This window comes from Zosterops lateralis (assembly GCF_965231275.1).
Source record: "Zosterops lateralis genome assembly, chromosome: 17".
Taxonomy (NCBI): Eukaryota; Metazoa; Chordata; class Aves; order Passeriformes; family Zosteropidae; genus Zosterops; species Zosterops lateralis.
The window spans coordinates 4,225,624-4,246,228 of NC_139777.1; the positions used below are offsets into that span (position 1 = coordinate 4,225,624).

At 46.2% G+C, this 20,605-nt stretch overlaps 1 protein-coding gene across 2 annotated transcripts; it reads right to left on the reverse strand.

Annotated features, from left to right (window-relative positions):
- Window positions 1–936: 936 nt before the first annotated feature.
- On the reverse strand, window positions 937–19,461 carry SVOP (SV2 related protein). 2 transcript variants are annotated; one of them, XR_014591272.1, is made up of 17 exons: window positions 19,352–19,461; window positions 16,950–17,119; window positions 14,875–14,960; window positions 13,836–13,934; window positions 13,224–13,295; window positions 12,758–12,882; window positions 10,898–10,961; window positions 10,197–10,322; window positions 9,088–9,216; window positions 8,669–8,742; window positions 8,109–8,185; window positions 6,826–6,933; window positions 5,431–5,542; window positions 5,123–5,204; window positions 4,804–4,893; window positions 3,065–4,341; window positions 937–1,527 (listed from the first exon to the last, which is right to left on the reverse strand). XR_014591272.1 is itself a non-coding variant. In XM_083873603.1 (16 exons), exons 1-16 carry the CDS (start codon window positions 19,384–19,386, stop codon window positions 4,153–4,155), a joined length of 1,638 nt encoding a protein of 545 aa, XP_083729729.1. In that variant the 5' UTR covers window positions 19,387–19,461; the 3' UTR covers window positions 937–4,152. The 2 variants fall into 2 exon arrangements, 1 of the variants encoding a protein (XP_083729729.1); XM_083873603.1 differs by having other exon boundaries at window positions 937–4,341.
- Window positions 19,462–20,605: the final 1,144 nt, after the last annotated feature.

The following is a 20,605-nucleotide window of genomic DNA, read 5'->3' on the forward strand; positions in this document are numbered from 1 at the left end:
AATGTAAATTAGTAGAAGGAACCCTCCCTGCCCCAAATCCAGACACATGTGGAGCCACTTGATGCCAACACATCCAGGGAAGAGGCCAAACTGGCTGGGGTTTAGTGTCCAAACTGAATTAAATACGAAAATCAATTAAAAATTTAAGAGAATTTAAAAAAAATCATAGAATCCCACACTGGTTTGGGTGGGAAGGGACCTTGAAGCTCATCCAGCATGGCAGGGACAACTTCCACTATCCCAGGTTGCTCCAAGCCCTGTCCAACCTTGCCTGGAACATTTCCAGGGATGGAGCATCCACAATATTTTGCTGTAGTGAGGTTACTTACAATGGGAACAGAAATCCTGTGGCTTTTCTTTAAATCTGAATACACAAAACAGACAGAAAATGAATCAGACCTGCAGAATGCTGATCCCTGTAGCTCAAACCTCTGAACACCAAGACAAAAAAAAATGCAAAGTTATGACCCCTCCTAAACATCCCCCCAGAAGAGCCAAAAAACTTCTTTCCTGAAAAAACTATTTATTTGTTTAACATAAAATATCTAATGTGGACTTCAACTCTCCAATGCTGTGTCGGGAACAGGAACCAGAGGAGTATTTTACAACAAGCTTGAGATACATCAAATTTTTCAACATTTAAAATGTAAATCCAGCTTAGAAACTGTACATTCAGACATGGAAACATTCTCTTCTCTTTCAGCATGTATTTGGGAATAACAAATCATTCCATCCAAGCACACTTGGGGAATTACATTCCCACGCCAGCTTGGCATGTTGATATCTTGGACACTTGGCAAAACTGAATCCCACAATTCTGTTTGAATTCCAAAGGATCTCCAGTTTAAAACAAAGCAGTTGCAGTAATTCCTTTACCAGTGAAAATTACTCAGTGTGGAAAAGGATTCTTTGGAAATTTATTCTGTACCTCAATGGTGCTGCCCTACTGATAAAATCTATTGGTGGTGATTTATAACTGGTGTGTGTCAACCCCAGTGTTCCCAGTGAACAAGCTAAAATGGCCTTTTCTTATTAATTATATGCAAATTCCTGCAAATCCTGAATTCCTGCTCTGTTTTTCCAGTGCCCAACAGGCTCCTGCTGGATTCAGCCAGGTGAGATCAGCTGTGGTGGGCTCCCACCTCTCCCTTTCATTCAGCTGATCCAAAGCCCATGGATATCCACAGGAGAGATTTTCCCAGATTTCAGTGAGCTTTGGACCAAGCTTGAACAAAATCAAAGACCCAGCAACACCAATCTCGGTATTTCTATCATTAAATAGATTTTTTTAGTACAGAATTCATAAAAAGTGAAAAGCAAAAATGCCTTCCATGTTTTGGTTAACACTGTAAATGTCACAGGTTAAAACTGATCTATTTAACAACATGGAAAATGTTGCATTCCCTAGAAATCTTTACCTGGGAAGTAGCTTATCTGTAGGATCCAGGTGTGCATGAACAGATAAACTTCACCTAAAACTCTCTAAAGGCCGTTGAATGCAATTCTTTAAAACTGCTGAATTTTCACCTAAAAAAATGAAGTGAGATGTGAACATTAACCTTGGGAAAGCAGAATTTTAACTCAAGGCATCGAGTAACAAACTGGGCCATGGAGGCCAGGCCTGTCCTGAATTTTTGATTCTCTGTCACCTCTACCCAGGCTCAATTCCACAATTTTGGGATGCAAATAGCTCATGGCAAGCCCAAGGAAGGAAACATGGAAGCACCTGGGGGACTGGAATGGCCTCGAGGGCCTCCAGCAGCAGGAGGAAGAGGATGGAATGTCAGAGCTGTCACTGAGGGGTGAACAGCCCCACTGTGCAAAGGCAAACCCAGCTCCAGCAGATCCCAGCCCAGCAGGTTTTCCAGCTCACTGGTCACACATGTGGGGTAATATCTGATTAAACCCATCCAGGATCTGTTTCCTCACTGCTCTGTGCCATATTCAGCACATCAGAGGCCAGTCCAAGTGAAAGCAGAGAGGTTCCCCATCCCTGGAAGTGTTCAAGGTCAGGTTTGGGTGGGGCTTGGAGCATCCTGGTCTAGTGGAAAGTAGACCATGGCAGGGTTGGGACTGGATGGGCTTTAAGGTCCCTCCCAACCCAAATCACTTTGGAATTCTGGTATTCCATGGAAGAAGCCCCTGTGGCTCTGCTCCAGGCTGCCCCAGGCACGCAGGGAGAATGACCCAACTCCAGCCTGGCAGAAGGAGGTGAACAAATGAGTTGTGTTTGCTGTCAGTGTCATGAGAGCCCTGTCTGTTTACTGGGATCAACTGGAGCTTGATCTTGGTGGAGCAGGAGGACACAGGGACAGGGGACACAAAGGGAACGAACCCAGCTGGAACTGACAGGGGGTTCTGTGCCATCACCCACAGCTGAGCTCAGGGATCCCAGGGATCTCTTGGGAGCTGAATTCATTTTCATCTCGCTGGGAAAAGCCCAATTTGCCTGTTTCCACCAACCATTCCTAGAATCCTTCACTGAGTCACCATCCTCCAGTGGGACTGGATGGACACTCAGTGCCTTGGCAAACTCTGTTCTCAGCAGAATGTTCAACAACCTCTTTGGCCTTTTCCATCAGCCTCAGTTTCCTGGCTTTCTTTAAGGAATTATCCATTCCTGGTTTCCCCTCAGTCTCCAAAGGAGCAGCCTGGCACATGGTGGAGCATGACAGTGACTCAGAGCTGTGACCCTCAGTGACAACTGTGACCCTCAGTGCCCACCTGTACTGCACCAAACATGGACTTGAGACCTATTCCTGACCTCAGGAATGGGACCTGCTTCCCAGCATATTTAAAATGTTCAGCTGTAAAAATGTGTTGCAGATTTACCTGTGCTCAGGTGAGACACCTGCTCAGACAGACCATAAACCCCCACTGCTCCCACAGCCTCACCAAGTCCATCTCACCCACATTTGGTTTTGTGTGCCAAGGTCTGGAATCTTGAAAATCCACTGAGACCTGGAGGAGGCACATCTCAGATCCCTGCACATCCCCACAGACTCTGCCACCTGACTTGTGCCCAGGGGCAGCTTTGTGACAAACCTGATGGGCTTGTCCTCACCTGAGCTCCCTGACAAGAACAGGATCATCCCTTGAGGAGCCACACCTGAAAGAGGGATGTCCCTCATCTGAGGTCACTACAGATGGGCTCTTCTCATGGTTTGTGTTCATTTATTCCAGCTACATTCCTTTGTCACCAGTCACTGTACAATCAGCAGGAAAGGTCCTGCCCAGCTGTCAGGGAGTGGCTCCATCACAACAGCAGCGCTCCCAACTCTGCCTGGGGATACCCCACTGTGAGGATGTGCCCAGGAAACAGAGCAGGGACACACCTGGATCCACACAGGGAACCCCAGGAGTGAGAACTTCCCCACTCCAAGCAACAGACAGAGAGCTGAAGGTCCCTGGCAATGCCAGAGAAGTCCAATTCTGCTCCAAAATGTGAGGATTTACACGTTGGACTTGATGAGCTTGGAGGTCTTTTCCAACCTTAATGACTCTGTGATTTACATTTCTGCTACAAGGTCCCAGCTCTGCAGCAAACACCACCTTCCCTGCTCCAACTACCCACCTGGGATGGGAGACACAGTCAGGAATCAGTTTCCCAGCAAACCACTCTCCAGGAACAGAACCCAACTGGAAAGCCCGGGTTGGTTTGCCAGAACCACATTTTGGTGGTGGTTTTGATGGCTAAAAGTGCAAGGCAGGCATTTAATCCATAGTGTAGGGGATGGAATCCACCCTGTGCCAGGCCAGGGCCACACTAAAGATGAACCTCTTGGTTTTAGGCATCAAGAGCTCAGTGTTTTAATAACAGCTTATGCTGGGCTGCAGTCACTTGGCATTTGCTTGGCACGGGACATTTTAAGCTGAAGAGCTGACCATGCAAGCACGACAGACTGAAGAGAAACACCTCCTGCTAAACTTCCAAGGATATCTGGATCAAAGGCCTCTCCATCCAGAAAGTTTTTATGAGTGTGAGCAAAGAGCAGCAGAAACACAATTTGCTGAGGTTCAACCCCAAACTCCTGCAGTTTGACACGTGACGTTGGCAGTGATGGTGGTCAGCTTTCCATGCTTCAGGCTCGGAGGTTTTGTGAGACATCTTGCTCCTCATCCTTCATTCTTCCAGCAGGTTTCCATGTCCCATCATTCCTGCGATTCCCCTGGGGAATGAGATCCTCTGCCCACCATCTCCTGGCCCCATTCCTTGTGGCTGGACTCCTGGAGGCCACGGCCCTTGGTCTCGATGGGCAGGAAGCAGGAGGCCAGGGCAGCCAGCAGGCAGCAGCCACTGTAAACCAGCAGAGTCAGATAGACTGAAGATTCCAACATCACCTGCAGGAAAAAGGTGATTTTTTTTTTTTTTTTTTTTTTTTTTTTTTTGCAAAGCAGCATCTCACTGTGGAAATACAGACACTGGTGGAGCAATAGAAATTTTAATTATAGTATCGGGAATAAAGTTTAACTTGAAGCTTCTGGAAAGGAGGGAGAGGGGACCCGTGCCAGGATGAGGGACAGTGGTTTTAAACTCTCAGAAGGCAGGATTAGGCTGGAGTTTAGGAAGGAAATCTTCCCTGTGAGGATGGGAGGTCCTGGCACAGGTTGCTCAGAGAAGTTGTGGCTGTCTCATCCCTGGAAATGTCCAAGGATGGAGATTGGAGCAACTTGGGATAGTGGAAGAAAAGCAAGTTCTACATCGCCTTCATAGAATCATGGAATTGCTAAAGCTGGAAAAGACCTCCAAGATCATCAATCCAAACCTCCTGTGCCTCCAGTCTCAGAGGAGAAGGGATTTACCTGTGCAATGAAGGGGGTTATGAGGGCTCCCACTCTGGCCATTCCACTGCACGTTCCCAGGCCCAAAGCACGTGTGGCTGTGGGATAAACCTGTGGAAAAAACATCACCCCATTAATCCCAGTGGGAAGCTTTCCTCCTTCCACTCCTGAATCAATGGGAATTAATAAGTGGTGCCACAGCACATTCTGTCACACAATGACAATGGGATCTACAGCTCCAGTCTGGGGTGAGGACCATTGGGAGCAGGTAATCAAAATGACTTCCCCACCCTGTTCTCACTCCCCTTGAATATTCCCATCACCACAACAACCCCCTTACCTCAGGAGTGTAAACATAGGCAGCCTGAAATCCTCCTGAAATAAAAGCTCTTGCAATGAAGAGCAGCACAGTAAGAACATTTCTGTGAGAAGAAAGAGAGAGCAGAGTTTGGCAATGTTAAGTAGAATCTGCTGGGTTCACTTAGAATTCACTTTTACTTCCCTCCCAAACTCTGCTGAGAAAACCCAACCCCAGCCTTAAATCTTTCTCCAGCTGAGCACGACCATCCCACAGCTCTTCACTCTCAGTTCTCCCACCACAACCATGGATAAATCCTTTACTCCAGTTGTTCCCTGTGCTGGACTCACCTTCCAACACAGAGAAAGAGCAGGAGGCTGCAGAAGGAGAAGACAAGGAAGGACAGGGCCATGGTTTTCTTGCGGCCAATGCGGTCGATGATCCACAGGGTCACCAACACACCTGTGAGAAGAGACCAGGAGACCCTTGGGAATGGAGCAAAGAGGGGCTGCAGCAGATTTAACACAGCCTGGAGGGGTTTAGATTGGGAATTTTGGCCTCTCTCTCCAATCCTTTGCTGGCCCCAGGCAGGGCTGTGGGGTGGATTGCTACTGGTGTCATGTGAAAAGAGGGATTCTGTGTCTCAGCTGCTGGGTCCTGTTAAATGCTCCCAGATCCACAAATCTACGCTCCCATCCAGGGATTACTGATGTGAATTCCTGAAACACCTGCTCATGGCTCGCTGGAAGAACTTCTGTTCAACTTCTGGCCATTGCTCCCTGCTGGATTTAAGGGCTCTTTATAATGTGGCATTTTCTTTCTGTTCTGTTATTTAGATGTTTCACCAAATTATTTCTTCCCTGCTTTTTGACAGGAAATAGATCAAGCTCAGTAAATCTCACTATTAATTCTTCCCTCTAATGCAATTTTCCCAGATCTTTTTGAAAGCTGATGCACAGCAGGAGGGGGGATTACTCCAGCCTCAGTGTCACATCCAGAGTTACCCTGTCAATATTTCTCACTCTCACCTCAGTGTGTGTGAGGATCAAGCCAGACCTTTGAGCCACAGCACCACTCCAGAGCACCCACTCTTTTTTCTGGGTATCCTTCTCACAATGACTGTTTGGCAGCACACTCCTCTTAGGAATGACTGTGCATATTTCTCAGTCATACTTGCAAATTATTATTCATTAAATGACTTCTCCTTGAGGTTTTAGCCTGAAATTATGATCCAGAAGAGTGAAAATATCCTGATCCAGAAGAGTGAAAATATCCTGATCCATGTCTCTGGTGTTGTTTCAATCAGATTTGTGAAGGATCAATGGCTGTTTCACACTATTTTGCTCGTCCTGTGCCAGACTGTCCATTGAAATTTGCTGGAATTGCCTGAAAAATCACAGGATCAGGACTGAGGCTGGACATAAAAATTTAAGAAGCAAGTTCTCCATGGATTCTGTACCCATCATCCTTTGGCAGTCACTTATGGATAGAAATTCCAGTGTTTCTGCCCCTTTGATTGAGTTGGTTTCCTGCTCCTGAAGTGGTGCTGGGTTGGAACAGACAGAGGGGCCATTCCAGAGCAGTGACTGATTTTTTTCTGGAGTGATCCCAGGGCCGGGAGCATGCACAACTACAGCAAGGGAAGCCTCAGGCCAGACATCCCAGCTCCACTGCTGCTGCCAGAGCCCATTCTCACACTCTGAGCTAATTCCAAGGAAAAACTGGTGCTTCTCATTGCTCCTTACCAGGGAATTCTGACAGGGTTGTCCACAGCAGGTCAGTGTAATCCTCCTCTGTCAGGTACTCACAGGTCAGGCTGCACTTGGCTTTTACTTCTTGCCTTCTGCTGGATACTACACGAAAAAAAAAAGGCACAAATATTTAATATATTTTAATCAAACTCTTCCCTGTTTACCTTCCTGCTGCTTCTCTCACTTTTACTGCTAAAATTTAGGAAGGGATGGACTAGAAGGAATGGTATGGATTCACTGCACCCACCATCCTTTAAAATACTTCTAGAAAGTTGTTTGAGGGTAGAAATTCAAGTGATTCTGCCTCTTTGATTTGTTATTCCTCTTCTGAATGCCTGATGTGCTGCTGGGATGGAATTCAGAGTCAGAGGGGCATTGAAGAGCAATGCTTGGTGATTCCGCCTGGAAACACTGAACATTTATCATGTTTTCTGTGACAGGATGTCTCAGCTCAGTGAAAATTCCACCTCCTTATCAGCTGTACAGCCTGAATTATTTTCCAGTCCAGGGCTCAGGACAGAATTAACTCAAATAATTCAGTTTCTCCCAACACAAATTGGGATCCCAACACTTCCTACACTCTGAGAATACTGAACAACCACATGTCCTTATAAAAAACAAAGGTTTTTAAGGGCTGCATCCTCCTCTGGGGAGGCAAACCTGTGTCAGAGCTCTCAGAGCTCATCACTGCTGTTCAATCTGGGGCTGCTCCATCACTCCCCATCCACTTTCTATAATTTCCCAACTTCCAGGCAGTTTTCCCTAATTACAAGTGTTCTGAATGCAATCATTCCTCCCCTGGGGAATCAAACTGTTCAAGTCTCTTCTTAACTCACTCAAAGCACCTTTTTCCCCCCCAAAAAAATTCTGCAACACAAAGGACGTTGATTTCCCACCATTATCTTTTTTTTCTCAGCAGGTTTTCCCTTCCTGAGAACCCAGGAGCTGCACAGCAGCAGTTTCTGTCTCTCAGAACTAATTAGGGCTGTCAAATCTGCAAACTTGCATTTATTCAATCTTTTTTTTTTTTTTTTAATCAAGAAAAACAGATAACAGGACTGCCTTGAAGGTTGTCTTGCTGTTTGACACTTTGAGCTCAAAACCACTGTGCAGGACCTCTCTACACTGGGCAGAGACAAGGAATTATTTAAAATAAAATAAAGTTAAAACTCAGCCACGTTCCTTTTCCAAACCACCAGCAGGAGGTGATCTAACAAAAGATATTCCAGCAGTTTTAACAGGACATATTTAAAAAGAAAAGATGGAGCAATACTCACTGCTGCAAACATCTCCTGCTTGGAAGAACTCTGTAGTTAATAAAACTAACCCATAATATGAAAAAGCATTGGAAAACCTGCAAGGAAGAAAATGAGAGAGGAAGTTTCAGCTGGTCCAGCTTTAAAAGAAACACCATCAATCAAAAGTCCTACCTCAAAGCTATTTCAGCATTCAGAAAATTAAAGGGCAATTTGATTGGGAATTCTTGGGTGCTTGGAAAAATTAAAAATCAATACAGGTTGGGGTTTTTTTGGGTTTTTTTGGGGGGTGGTTTCTTGTTTGTTTGTCTGTTGGTTTTGGGGGGGGTATTTTGGTTTTTTTTTGGGTGGGTTTTTTTTGTTTGTTTGGGATTTTTTTGGTTGTTTTGTTTTGTTTTTCTTGCTTGGTTGGTTGTTTTTTTTTTTTTTTTTTTTTTTTTTTTTTTTTTTTTTTTTTTGTTTTGTTTTGTTTTGTTTTGTTTTGTTTTTCCTGAGAAGGAAGTTGCTGTATTTGAGTAAAATCCTTTCAATAAAACCCATTTAGAGCTGTGCTAGGACTGAACCTTTAGGTTTTCTCTTACCAAATAAACCAGAGCAACAACGTGGTCCAGCGGAAATGGGGGGTGAAAAGATCCCTCATTTTGCCTCTGTCCTCCTGTTTGGAACAAGCAGAAGTTGGATGATGAGAGACAGCTAAAATGTCAAATTTCATCTTGTCTCATGATTTCAGATCCAGGAATCCTGACCTGAGCTCTTCAACAACCTCAGGGTTTGGTTTTCTTAACAACAGAGAGGTAAAATAACATTAATGCCCGTTTTAAAGCTGCTTTTCACTTCCACATGAGAAATTAACTCTTCCTCAGTTGGAAAAAGGCCTAAATGATCAAACCTCATTTTTTTTCTGCCTAGCTGAGACATTCAAATTGCACAGAACATTGATGATTTGCTGACAAACCCCCTCAGTTTCATTGTTGTGGAGGTGTCTGTGACCTGCACGTACCTGCCTGGAAACCACCAGTTTTCCCAAGGGCATTGGAGCTCCATTTTCCGTGGCAATCCTCTTCAGAGTGGCCAGAGCTTTCTCCTGGTTCCCAGACAACACGTCATACCTGGCGCTTTCTGGCAGCCACTAAGGGTCACACACACACACACAGAGAAGGGTGTCACAACCAGCAATAAACTCTGGGATTTTCCTCTGGGAGAAATCTCAGCGATCCCAGCAAATTCTCACATAACAAAGAATTACAGAACTAAGCTTGAAGAATTCCAAGCAAGAATTCCAAGAGTCATCTCATCAGGCTTTAAAAACTGCAGCCCTTTCACTTTCCCCTTGAAACAACCCTTTCCCTTCCATTCCTTTGGGTTTATCCTTGAGAACTGTTGGGATTTTTTCCAGGTTTTTTACATTATCCCTTCTGTAAAGGAATGGCAGAGCATCCAGGGCAGATAACAAGATCCTCCAAAATTTATGAGTTTAAGCTCCTTTTAATTCAGAACAAGCTTGTGAGCACCTGGATAACTGGAGGAAAAACTAAGGACTAAAAAGGGCTGCTAAACCACCTGACAAGGATATTTATCTATGAGGAGACTGAGTGATGGGCAAAGATATCACCTAATAATAAATAATTAGGTGATAAATAATAAAATATATCACTGAAGCTCAGGTTTAACTTGTTTTGAAATCTGACCTGCACTCTGTAGATTCTATCCCTGATTTGGGAGGATTTTTAAGTGGAAATTGATTCTAAAAGTGACAAAATTGAATTTAGGAAAATAGCAACAGCTTTTGATTTAAAAAAAAGGCTTTTTGATTCCATTGAGCTTAGTTGAAACAAAGTCATTAAATTGGAGAGGGTTCCAGGCCTGATTTCACCAAATTCCAGCCCTCCATTGTCCTCCAGCAATTACAGTCACATTAACACAACTCCCCCTGGAATGTTTTTCCCAGCACCCTGTTGAAACTGCATTTTTTGGTCATTATTTCAGTTATTTCACAGAAGACACCACCAGAGAGCTCAAAACTGTCCTGATTTCCTTCAGCTGGGTCACAGAATGGGGAAGAGGAGTGGGAATTGTAGGAATTCACATGAATCCTTGAGGAATACCTACAAAACACAGGACAGCAAAGAGCAGGAGTGGGAGGGCAGAGAGGATGAGGAGCCAGCGCCAGCCGAGCGTGGGCATCACCACCACTGCCAGGAGCACTTCAAACACAGTCCCAAGGGCCCAGAACACCTGGAAGAAGGAAAAACCAACAGAAAAATGAGGAATGCAGTGCTTCCAAGGGCTCTTCTTTGGAATATTCCACACTGTGCTCACCAGGGATGGCTGGAGAGAGAAATTCCAGGGGTACAAATTCTGCCTTAAAATCTTCCAAGGACAACAAGTCCCTGGGTGACTTTGACATTGTTTGGATGAAGATGTGGAGCTGAATTTAGTACTGAATTTGTGGAGCTGAATTTAGTACTGAATTTGTGGAGCTGTCAGCTCTCCAAATCCATCACTGAGATGCATTTCACCACAAAAACATGGACCCCCCCACCAATGCCCCTCTCGTGCTCACTCTGCAGCCCTGGGTGCAAAATAATTTGGAAAAAGGTAAATTCAACACTAAGAGTGAAGTGTGACAGGAAAACTTTCTCCTGCTTTTGGAGCTGGGCTGGTAGCAGAGCTCAGGAGTGACTCAGCTCCACAGCAAGGTGGACAGGCCAGGTCTGGCTGCAGCTCTGAGGGGATTTCCAGGCAGGAGGATGGAAGGGATGTGACCACCAGAGGGTTTGTCCCTCGAGGATCAGAATGCACCCACTCACCTCTATTAATAAAATGCATTTTGCTCTGGCTTTCATTGGAAGGAACTCAGCATATAAAGTTACCCTGAAAGAGGGAACAGAGAAGAAAATGTCAGCACAGAGAGGGAAATGCCACAGCAGACAGAGCTTCAAACATCCCTTTTACCTTTTAATAAAACTGCCAAACCCCAGAGCAGCAGCTTAAAGCTCCCTATCCCCAGAGCCAGCCAGGCTGTGACACTGGGTCACACTGCCCTTCTACCCCACAACAAACCCTTCAACATTGCAAGAGAGGACACAATTTGCTCTTTTTGTGTGGTTTTGTGACCCCACAGTTGTTGGTTGTCAGTTAAATGCAGATCTTGATGCTCATGTTTTCAGGAGCACCATTGAAAACACCATTTTATCTGGTATTTTCAGCGTGGTCCATCAGAATTCAACACAAACTCCTGTTGGATAAAGAATTTCTTCAGGGCTTTACAGCTGGCTCAGAGAATTCCCATCTGTCTCCTGTGCCAGGGTTCAGTTCCCCAAGAGGTGAATACTTTCATGTCACTGGTATAAAATAATTTGCATTCTTTTATTGTGGGATTCAAAGAGCAACCACTGAGGCTTTGTTTCATGCCTGTGCCAAGGAGTGATGGCAAAGCTTCTCCAGGAGGAATTCCTGAGGAGGAATTTAGGGAGCATCCAGTCCAGGCTTTGTCATCTCCTTCAAACTGGTAAGGTTTGGCTTTGCTGTGTTTGCATTCCATTGACTCAGTCTGTTCCTGCCTCTGAACTCCTCAGGCTTCCTTTGAGGTTTGGGACAAAATTCCTACTGACTTAAAGAGTGGATTGATCTCTGAGGAGCTGCCCAGTTCATGGAAAGCATAAAATTTCACACGATATTTCATTCAAGCAGAGATTTAGAGAACTCAAACCACATCTTAAAGTGTAGCTCAGGTCCCTCTGCAGTGCAGAGAAAACAGGAGCTGGTGAATGACCCCAACAAAAGAAGGACATGGAATTGTTGGAGCCAATCCAGAGGAGGAAATTACACTCATTCCATGGAGATCCAGGCACTCACCTCCAAAATCACACAGCTTAAGGATATTAGAAAGGACCTGCTTTTCCTGCTTCATCCATGTTTACCCCTCTGTCAAATAAATCCTTGTTATAGTTAGAACAGGACACAGACTCAGGGAGGATGGGATCCATTTGGGGATCTGTAACTGGCTCTGTTTTTTCTCTCAGGAAGATACAGAACCTCAGTGAGCTGAGTGGCCCTGGCTGGGCTGCACCTGCAGCTCTGGATTTTTTTATCTGGAAGTGGCCACAGAAAAGCTACTGCCTTCCCTTGGGAAGGAATCTGTGAGCCATCAATCCAAGCCAGGCTCTGCCTGATCCAAAATAGCAACTCTAGAAGGCAAAAATATAAATCATTGGTAAGGATAAAAGAGACAGAGAATGGCTGTACTCTTCCCTTTACATTTATAATTAAAAACCTAGAGTAGGGTTATTTATTGCAGGTAGAAAATTTATGGATCTCTCTCTTCAGTGAAAGGAACCACACAATGACAGAGAAATATCCTGACACTTCCCTTTCCTTCTGAGCCATTCCAGCATCTCCAGTGCTCCAGTCTGGGCTGTGTGGGTTTGAAACTCCAGCTCAGGGTGAGATGGGGAAGTTCAGGCTCTGACTGAACAATAATCTGGGGATTTACAATCAGAGTCAGGGCTCAGCTCTGCCTCTAAATGCTGGAGTTTAGGGCAGGACCTGCCCTGCAACGAGACCAAGGTTTGGGATGGCTGAACACAAACAAGACTTCAATCTGACATAAGGATTTGATAAGAAAGAAAGAGAAATTAGGAAATTTGGACTTGTGAATATTTACTTACGACTGAGGCACTCCTCCAATCCCAAAGCCCACCAGGCCCCTCAGCACCAGGATCCAGCTGTAAATGGGAGCAAATCCACTGAGGATCCCATAGTAGAGTGTCCACAGCACGCTGATCTTCAGGCCCTGTGTTCAGCAAGAGGTAAAAATCACTGTAACACAAATTCAAGTGTAAAACAGAGCTTGAAATGCCTTCTATTTCACAGGAGCTCAGCTCTGGATGTGCTTAGTGCTGCTTTGTACACGTGGACATTTGGGAACACGGAATCCTGGAATGGTTTGGGCTGGAAGGGACCTCAAAGCTCATCCCATTCCAAGCCCTGCATGCAGAGAAACCTTCCACTATCCCAGGCTGCTCCAGCCTGGCCTCACACACTTCCAGGGATGAGGCAGCCACAGCTTATTGCACTGAAATGTCCACACTGCAGGAATATTGGGATATATCCCAGCAGGAGCTGCAGACTTACTGTTTTCCTCCCATACTGGTCTGAAATGTTTCCCCAGAGTGTGGAGCTGGACATCATTCCCACAAACACCACCTGTGGAACAGTAAGAAAAAAAATCTTGGAGGTGATGTGTTGTAAGATCTCTGTTTCCCAAGATCACTGGATAATCCCAGAATTATTTAGGCTGGAAAAGACCCCTGATATCATTGAGTCCAACCTCAAAAATCAACTGTTTGTTCTCTCTCAGCCTGTCAGAGAGCTTAAATGTGGAGAGAGAGAAAGATTTGCAAGCAAGATAATCAAAATTTATCAGTTTTGTTTTTTTTCTTAATTAATCAAATGGTTTGAATTTTAGGATGAAACTGAGTAAAATCACAGGTTTTCCTGGAAATTACATGAAACTTCAAGCCTGAAACCTGCAAAATGCCCTCAGTTCTCACCGAATTTCATTACTTCAATCTTTAAAAAAACTCCTATAAATCTTCTTTTAAAAAACTCCTATAAACTTCCAAGCTGAGGGCAATCCGCAAAGGCCACGAGGAGTTTTAATTTTGGGGACACAAAGCAAAATATCTGGATGACAATGATGGCAAAAGCTCAGGGAAGACAGGAGCTGTCAGGTATTTTTCGTACCGAGGTGAGCAATGCGACCTTCCAGCTGGGTAAGTGCCACTCACAGTGCAGCTGGGGAGCAAGGATGCTTAAAATCATCATTTCCATGGCATCTGCCATCTGCAGGGGGAAGAGAAAGCAAAATCAACAGCTGCCTGCAAGTCAGGTGGATTTAGGAGTCAATAAAAGGCTTTGGTGACATTTTCCATGCTGTTCCCGCCTTGAGGTTGAAGGAAATATTTAACATTTGAGATTTAAACTCATTTCTGGTTTAGTAACTCTGGCAGAGAGGATCCAAAGAGGTAAATCTAAAGATTTTAGAGGAGGTTTGGCTGGTCAGTGACACAGGTTCAGTCACTTCCATAGTGCAAATTCCAGCTTTCAGCCTCTTCACACACGGATTGGGACAGGACTGTTTAATGCTTTGTAACTTATTCCCTTCAACACCCCTGGGTTTGGATAGATCACTTGAAAACCAAATCCCACAGCTGATTTAGGAGCTAAACCAAAAAGCATTCCAGCTTTTTATGTGGATAAAAGCCAGTAAATACAGCTCCAGGTATCAGGATCCTAAAATACATCACAGCAGGTGGAACACAGAGCTTCAGAAAGAGCAGAAAAATGGAAACCAAGACTTTTTTTTTTTAATGTTGATATCAAGGTTAAAAGTGGAAATGCTGGGTTGCTGCTGCTCTGAAACTGAGATTACAGAAATCCTGACTGGTACAGACAATGAGGAGGCAGCTGCTGGCAGGAATGTGGCAAAATCACTGCAGGAAGCCTCAGGTTCTGCAGGAGCAGCCTGGAACCTCATCTGAAACCAACCTGAAGTGGAGAATTGAAATTATTTTCCCAACCCTGTTTTATAAGAACTTCAGAGACAAAGAAATCCATCATTACCCCTCACTACAAGGCTGGGTGCTGCTGTAATTTTAATTTCCAGTGAAATTCCTGGTTTATTGTACATTTATCTGCTTGGAGACTCTCTGCCCCCTTTATTTGAAATCCCTGAGATTCTCTAAGTGATGATAATGAGCTGATCCTGATGCCAATTACTTGCCCAGGCCAATCCAGTGATGACAGAGAGCTTCCACTGGAACTTCCCAAATCCAATGGCTTCCACCGCATCTTCCACCATGAAAGTATCTGGGAAAAGAAACAATCCCAGTGGATTCCTTTCCTTAGAAAAGCCAGCCCTTGAGAGAGAATTTTCTGGTTTAATTACTGATTAATTGGCTAATCTGCTGAGATCTCAGATCTGGTACAGAGCTACTTAGTTATGATACAATTCCTGCTCAGGAAAATCTCTGTGTTCTTCCAAAGCCAAAATAATTCGAATTGTTCCTGGAATATTTTAATCATGTGGAGGTAAATCAGTGTGGCACCCAAAATCCAGCCCATGTTCAGCCTCTTCCTCCTGGGAGTGACTCCTCCAGGCACTGAAATGCAGCTTTCAGTGGGGAGAAACAGCTCTGCCCCAGCCCACAGCAGTGCTGGGAGCTGCAGGGAATATTTCAGTGCAACCTCTCATTATTTCAATCAAGAATTTCTCCAAAACACACAAATGTTAAACCCTGCTTCTGTTAAAAATGCTGCTGGTTGTTTCCCACCCACTGCCATGACCTCTCTAGTTTGTTCCAGCTGAAGGTGCTGAGATGTCTCAAATTCCTTTGCCCAAATACAAAATGAAACGGCAAAAAAAAGCACATTTTGATATTAGAGTTGTTTAAATCAATTTAAGTCTCACAGTTCTAACACTTGCATCAGTTTGGAAAGGACATTCCTCAGAAAAAGCTTTGGCTCAGAGATCCCCATAACAACAAAAACCAGGAGGAAATCAAACAAAATCCAAGGGATAAAGCACAGCAGAGAAGTTCAGAAACAAGATTAATACCAAATTTTCACACTGTGCTGAGACAAATTCAATATTTCTCATCCCTCCTAAAGCAGTGATGCCTCCAGGCAGGAAGCAGAGGCTGAGCTGGACATTCCTGTTGTCCTCTAGGAAAAGAGGAGCCAGGAACTCTGCAGATCCATCTCAGCCTTGAAGGAGAGCTGGGTGCAGCTGCTCCAGGAGCTCTGAGCAGCTCCAGAGGGAACTCAGGCAAATTCCAGTGTGGAACTGGGAATGGCAGCTGGATCCACAACTCCCTGCCAGGAGTATCCAGCACTGGGGACACAAAAAGGAACACAGAGAGCATCCCACAGGGAATTATTTGATCAAACCACGATTTTCAGGTCTGACAGAATTTCCGTGAGTTATTATTTTTATCTGGGGCTCCTTTACTTCTCCAAACCTTTCTGTACTCAGCCTGATTGGAGTGAAGAGATCCCACCTTTCTCCACAACTCCCTAACAGGAGTATCCAGCACTGGGGACACAAAAAAGAACACAGAGAGCATCCCACAGGGAATGGGCTGATCAAACCATGATTTTCAGGTCTGACAGAATTTCCATGAGTTATTATTTTTATCTGGGGATCCCTGACTTCTCCAAACCTCCCTGTACTCAGCCTGACTGGGATGAAGATGTGAAAAACAAGTTTCACTCTCTTAGAAAAATTTATAAGTTTAATAAAAAAAATAAAAATAGACAATTTAGGAGACAGAAAAGCAACAGTCCCAGTCGGGGTGCCTCACTAGAAAGCACAATCACTCCTTTGAAATCCTTGTTTTTAAGGATTAACCTTTTATATATGCATTTTTTTCAAACTTTCATTTGAGTCCAGATGTCCTTTTGGTTTCCTTCCTTCAAAACTTGCTCCATTGTACTAAATTAGCATTTTACTAGATAAAAGTCCTTGTTGGTGCCTGGTAGTTTTCCTGATACCAGAAGATCAATGAACTCTCTCTTGTAGCTTTTGTTTCATCACTGTCTCCATCTTATCAATTTCAGGAATGTAAAAGGATCTTCTCCCTCTGGATCTTCTGGTTTGGTCAGTTTAGATATTACAAAGAGGGGAAAAAAACCCCAGTCTTTTTACATTCATCACCTTTCTAAGCTCTATTAATAAAACATAATACAGCACAATTATATAAATAGTGTTCATTTTAATATTTGCAAAAAGCCAACTTTAACAAAGAGACCCCACCTTTTTCCACAACCTGGCAGGAAAGAAACAAGAGCCCTGCTCACCATCCGTGGGGTTGGCGAATTCCTTGGGCACGGCAGCTCCATCCTCCAGCTCCACGGGCTCCAGCTCCGTCCTCACCCCCTCGATCTGCACCTCGTGCTCTCCCGAAATTCCCGAAATTCCATCCTCCTCCGACCTCGAGCTCTCCCCCGTGCGGCGGAACTTCACCACCCTGAAAGCACAAAAACCAGGATGGATCTTTCCAGGAGTGTTTTCCAGCTGGGAGCTGGGCTTGGTGAGTCTTGGAGCTCTGTTTCACATCCAGGTTTCTCCTCATTCTCCATCCTCCACTGGGAATGCTGGGATTTGTGTTTGGATCTGGATTCAGATTGGGATGGGACAGACTTCTTGGTCTTGGCTGTTATTGTGCTATCCACAAAGTTATGAAACCACAGAGGTCATAAAAATAAGATGGAATGATGCATATTTAATGAGATCCATGTTTTCTCTGCCTGGATTTAATTGGAATTAGGCATTGCTGTGTCATTGAATTTCAGGTTTGGTTTGGTTTGTTTTTTTTTTCCTGCCAGGAAGAGTCCAAATTCCATTTTCTGAGTTGTTTTTGTGATTAGAAGTGAAACTCCTGGGATGCACCAGAATCTGAAATGTTATTTAGTGAAATGCAATTACTGAGCTCAGTCAGGGAATGGATGGATTTTATTTATTTATTTTTCCATCAGGATGCTGAGTCTGTGACTGTGCTTTCATCTTAAACAGAATTATTTAATATCATGTCATTAATGGAATATCTGTATTTCAAGACCAGAATTTGCTAAATTGACACAGCTTTGATGTTTTGGTCAGAGGGATTTGCTCCCCTTCCCACGGGGAAGGTTCTTTTCCCATCTCTGAAGTTTTTTGTGGCCAAAGATTTGGGATCAGATCCACCAGATTTAATGGAACAGATCCCTCAAACTTCCTTTACTTTGTCCGCAACACAAGGGAACTTTAAATCCAAATGAAAATCCATTGGATTTAAGTGAAATAGTTTTGGAAACAGATTAAATTATCACAGAATCACAGGGAGGGACCTTAAAGATCGTTCCAGCTTTGGAGGTGATGGATCCTACAAAATCTGTGGCAGAGATTGCCACATTCCTCAGCACAGAAAATTAAAATATAGGTGCATAATTTAGGGATATATGAAACAAACAAAACAAAAAACTCCACAAGGATAATTTCTATTCCACACTTGCCAAATTCTTCACCTCTGGGGCACCTCAGGGAGCTGCTGCATTTATTTGCAAAACCTCCCAGCACCAAAACACCTGCACTGGGAGGTACTTTGGAACATATTCCCAGGTTTTGGTCCTAAAAACGAGGGGGGAAAAGCTTGATAAAATAACCTCTGATTTTTTTCCTTGACAAGCTGAAGGCATCTTAACTGAGGGCTGGAAAAGAGCTGGAATTCCCCAAGTTATCCGGGATGTTACGGGACAGGGCGCTCTGTCATTGACACGAGCTCATGAATATTTAACACCAACTTGAAACATTCGGAGCCCCATGATTTATAAATAGGAATATGCTGCAAAAACACCTGAGAATGGAGCCTTAGGAAAAACGGGGTCGGTTGGAAAGGAAGCGTTTGGAATTGAGGGGAAAGGAAGGAATTCCTGGGGTTAGAGGCACTGAAGATTTTATCAGGTTTTGAGGTTGTTTTTTTTTCTTTTTTTTTTTTGTCTTTTTTTTTTCTGTTTGGTTTTTGTTGGTTTTGGGGTTTTTTGGGGTTTTTTTTTTTTTTTTTTTTTTTTTTTTTGTTGGTTGGTTTAGGGTTGTTTTTTTTTTTTTTTTTTGTGAGGGTTTTTGTACGTATCCAGCAACCACATCCCAAAGGCAGAGAGTTCCTGGCAAAAATAGTAATAATAATTAAAAAATCAGCGTTTTCCTTGTGCAGCAGCGTTTGGCTTTTTCAGGAAACGCTGGGAATGCCCCCCCAAAATCCACCTTGGCAGGGCAGGTTTTGCTCTGCGATTCCTCCTGGCGAGGAGGAGGAGGAGGAGGATGACGAGGAAGAGCGTCCCCAGCACAACGTTATTTACAGCTAAAACCCCCCTGCAAAGGCGATCCCGACGTCTCCTCTCCCCCCCCCAAAAAAAAAAAAAATCTCCTGGCTCTTCCACGATTTTATCCCAATCCCTGCTGGGTTATATTTTTTTTTTACCACCATCAAATCCACGCCGAGAAAAAAAAAAAAAAAGCAAAAACCAACCAAACAACCAAAACGAGCTGAGTGAATTTATGTAACGAAGCGGCTCCTGCATCCCTCGGGATGCTGCACCCGAGCAGCTCCAGCGGGAAAATGGCCTTGGCTTCCCGGGGCCTGAGCCGCTTCCCGGCAGAATCCCCCGGCCCCCGGCGGGATCCCCGCGGCCGGAGGGGCAGGAGCCCCCCCGGGGCTACTCACGGCAGCTGCTTCAGCTGGAACAAATCCTCCTCCATGGCCGGGCGGCGGCTGCGCTCATCGCTCCCGCATGGCGGGCTCGGGGTGCGGGCTGGGGATGCGGGATGGAGAGGCTGGAAAGGCTGGACAGCTCCGCAGGAACCGCGCGCACCCGCTCGGCTCGGCTGGGCTTGGCTGGGCTCAGCCTGGCACGGCTCAGCTCCGCTCAGCTCGGCTTGACTGGGCTTGGCTGGGCTCAGCTTGGCACGGCACGGCTCGGCTCGGCTGCTTTGGCACAGCTCAGCTCAGCTCGGCATGGTTCGGCTCAGCTGGGCTGGCTCAGCTCATTATGGCTCAGCTCAGCACGGCTCAATTTGGCACGGCTCAGCTCAGCATGGCTCAGCTCCGTTTGGCACGGCTCAGCTCAGCTGGGCTTGGCTCACTTGGGCTGGGCTCAGCTCGGTTTGGCTCAGCTCAGCTCAGCTCAGCTCAGCTCGGCTCGGCTTGGAGGGTTTGTCTGAGCCCGGCTCAGCCGCGGTTCCCCCATGGCCCCGAGCGGGACAATCCCCCCGGGCCGAGGCGCTCCCGGCGCTCCCGAGGCCACCCCGGGCCGTGTCACATCCAGCGGGACGGGGAACCCCCGGGACACGGGGCCCGCCCCCGCCCCGGGCAGCGCTGCCAGGGCTGGACAACCTTCCCAAGAGGATTTTCCCCTCAGTATCCCCAACTAAACCGCCCCTGGAGCGGGCGGGACTGGAATATCCCGGTGTTTTCCCGGAGCTCTGAGCCGCGGGCCGGTGACACCACGGGCGGGCTGTGAGGGGCGGGGATTGAGCTCGTCACACCGGGACCGGCCCGGGACCGCCGGGGCTCCCCATCACAGGCGGTGTCACCCCCGGGACCGGCCCGTTACCCCGTTACGGGCCCCTGACACCGGCCAGGGCCCGCCCCCGGTGCCGCCCCCGGCACCGCCTCCGCCCCGCCCGCCGCCGTGCCCGGTCCCCCACCATAACCGCCCCCCCCGCACCACTTCCGGTGCCGTCACCCGGCCGGTCCGCGCGCTCCTGCCGTCCCCCCGGCGCAGCGCGGCCGCGCGCCCGCGTTCCGGCGCGGCGATGCTGGCGGAGGGGCCGGTGCGGCGGCTGCTGCGGGCCGGGGACGGGGCCAGGTCCGACCGGAGGGCTCGGCTGTGCCGGGAGAGGGCCGGGATGGGGCGGGGAGAGGCTCGGGATGAGCCGGGAGGAGGCCGGATCTGAGGGCAGGGCGGGTGGCGGAGCT

What these genes read in the sequence shown, in the direction of transcription:
- SVOP (XM_083873603.1), bottom strand. Translation starts at nt 19,386, where the DNA reads ATGGAGGAGGATTTGTTCCAGCTGAAGCAGCTGCC. An exon ending in AACTGGTGGTTTCCAGGCAG is followed by an intron (nt 8,743 to 9,087) that starts GTACGTGCAGGT and finishes TGTTCCAAACAG; the next exon opens with GAGGACAGAGGCAAAATGAG. An exon ending in TTGTTGCTCTGGTTTATTTG is followed by an intron (nt 8,186 to 8,668) that starts GTAAGAGAAAAC and finishes TCTTCCTTGCAG; the next exon opens with GTTTTCCAATGCTTTTTCAT.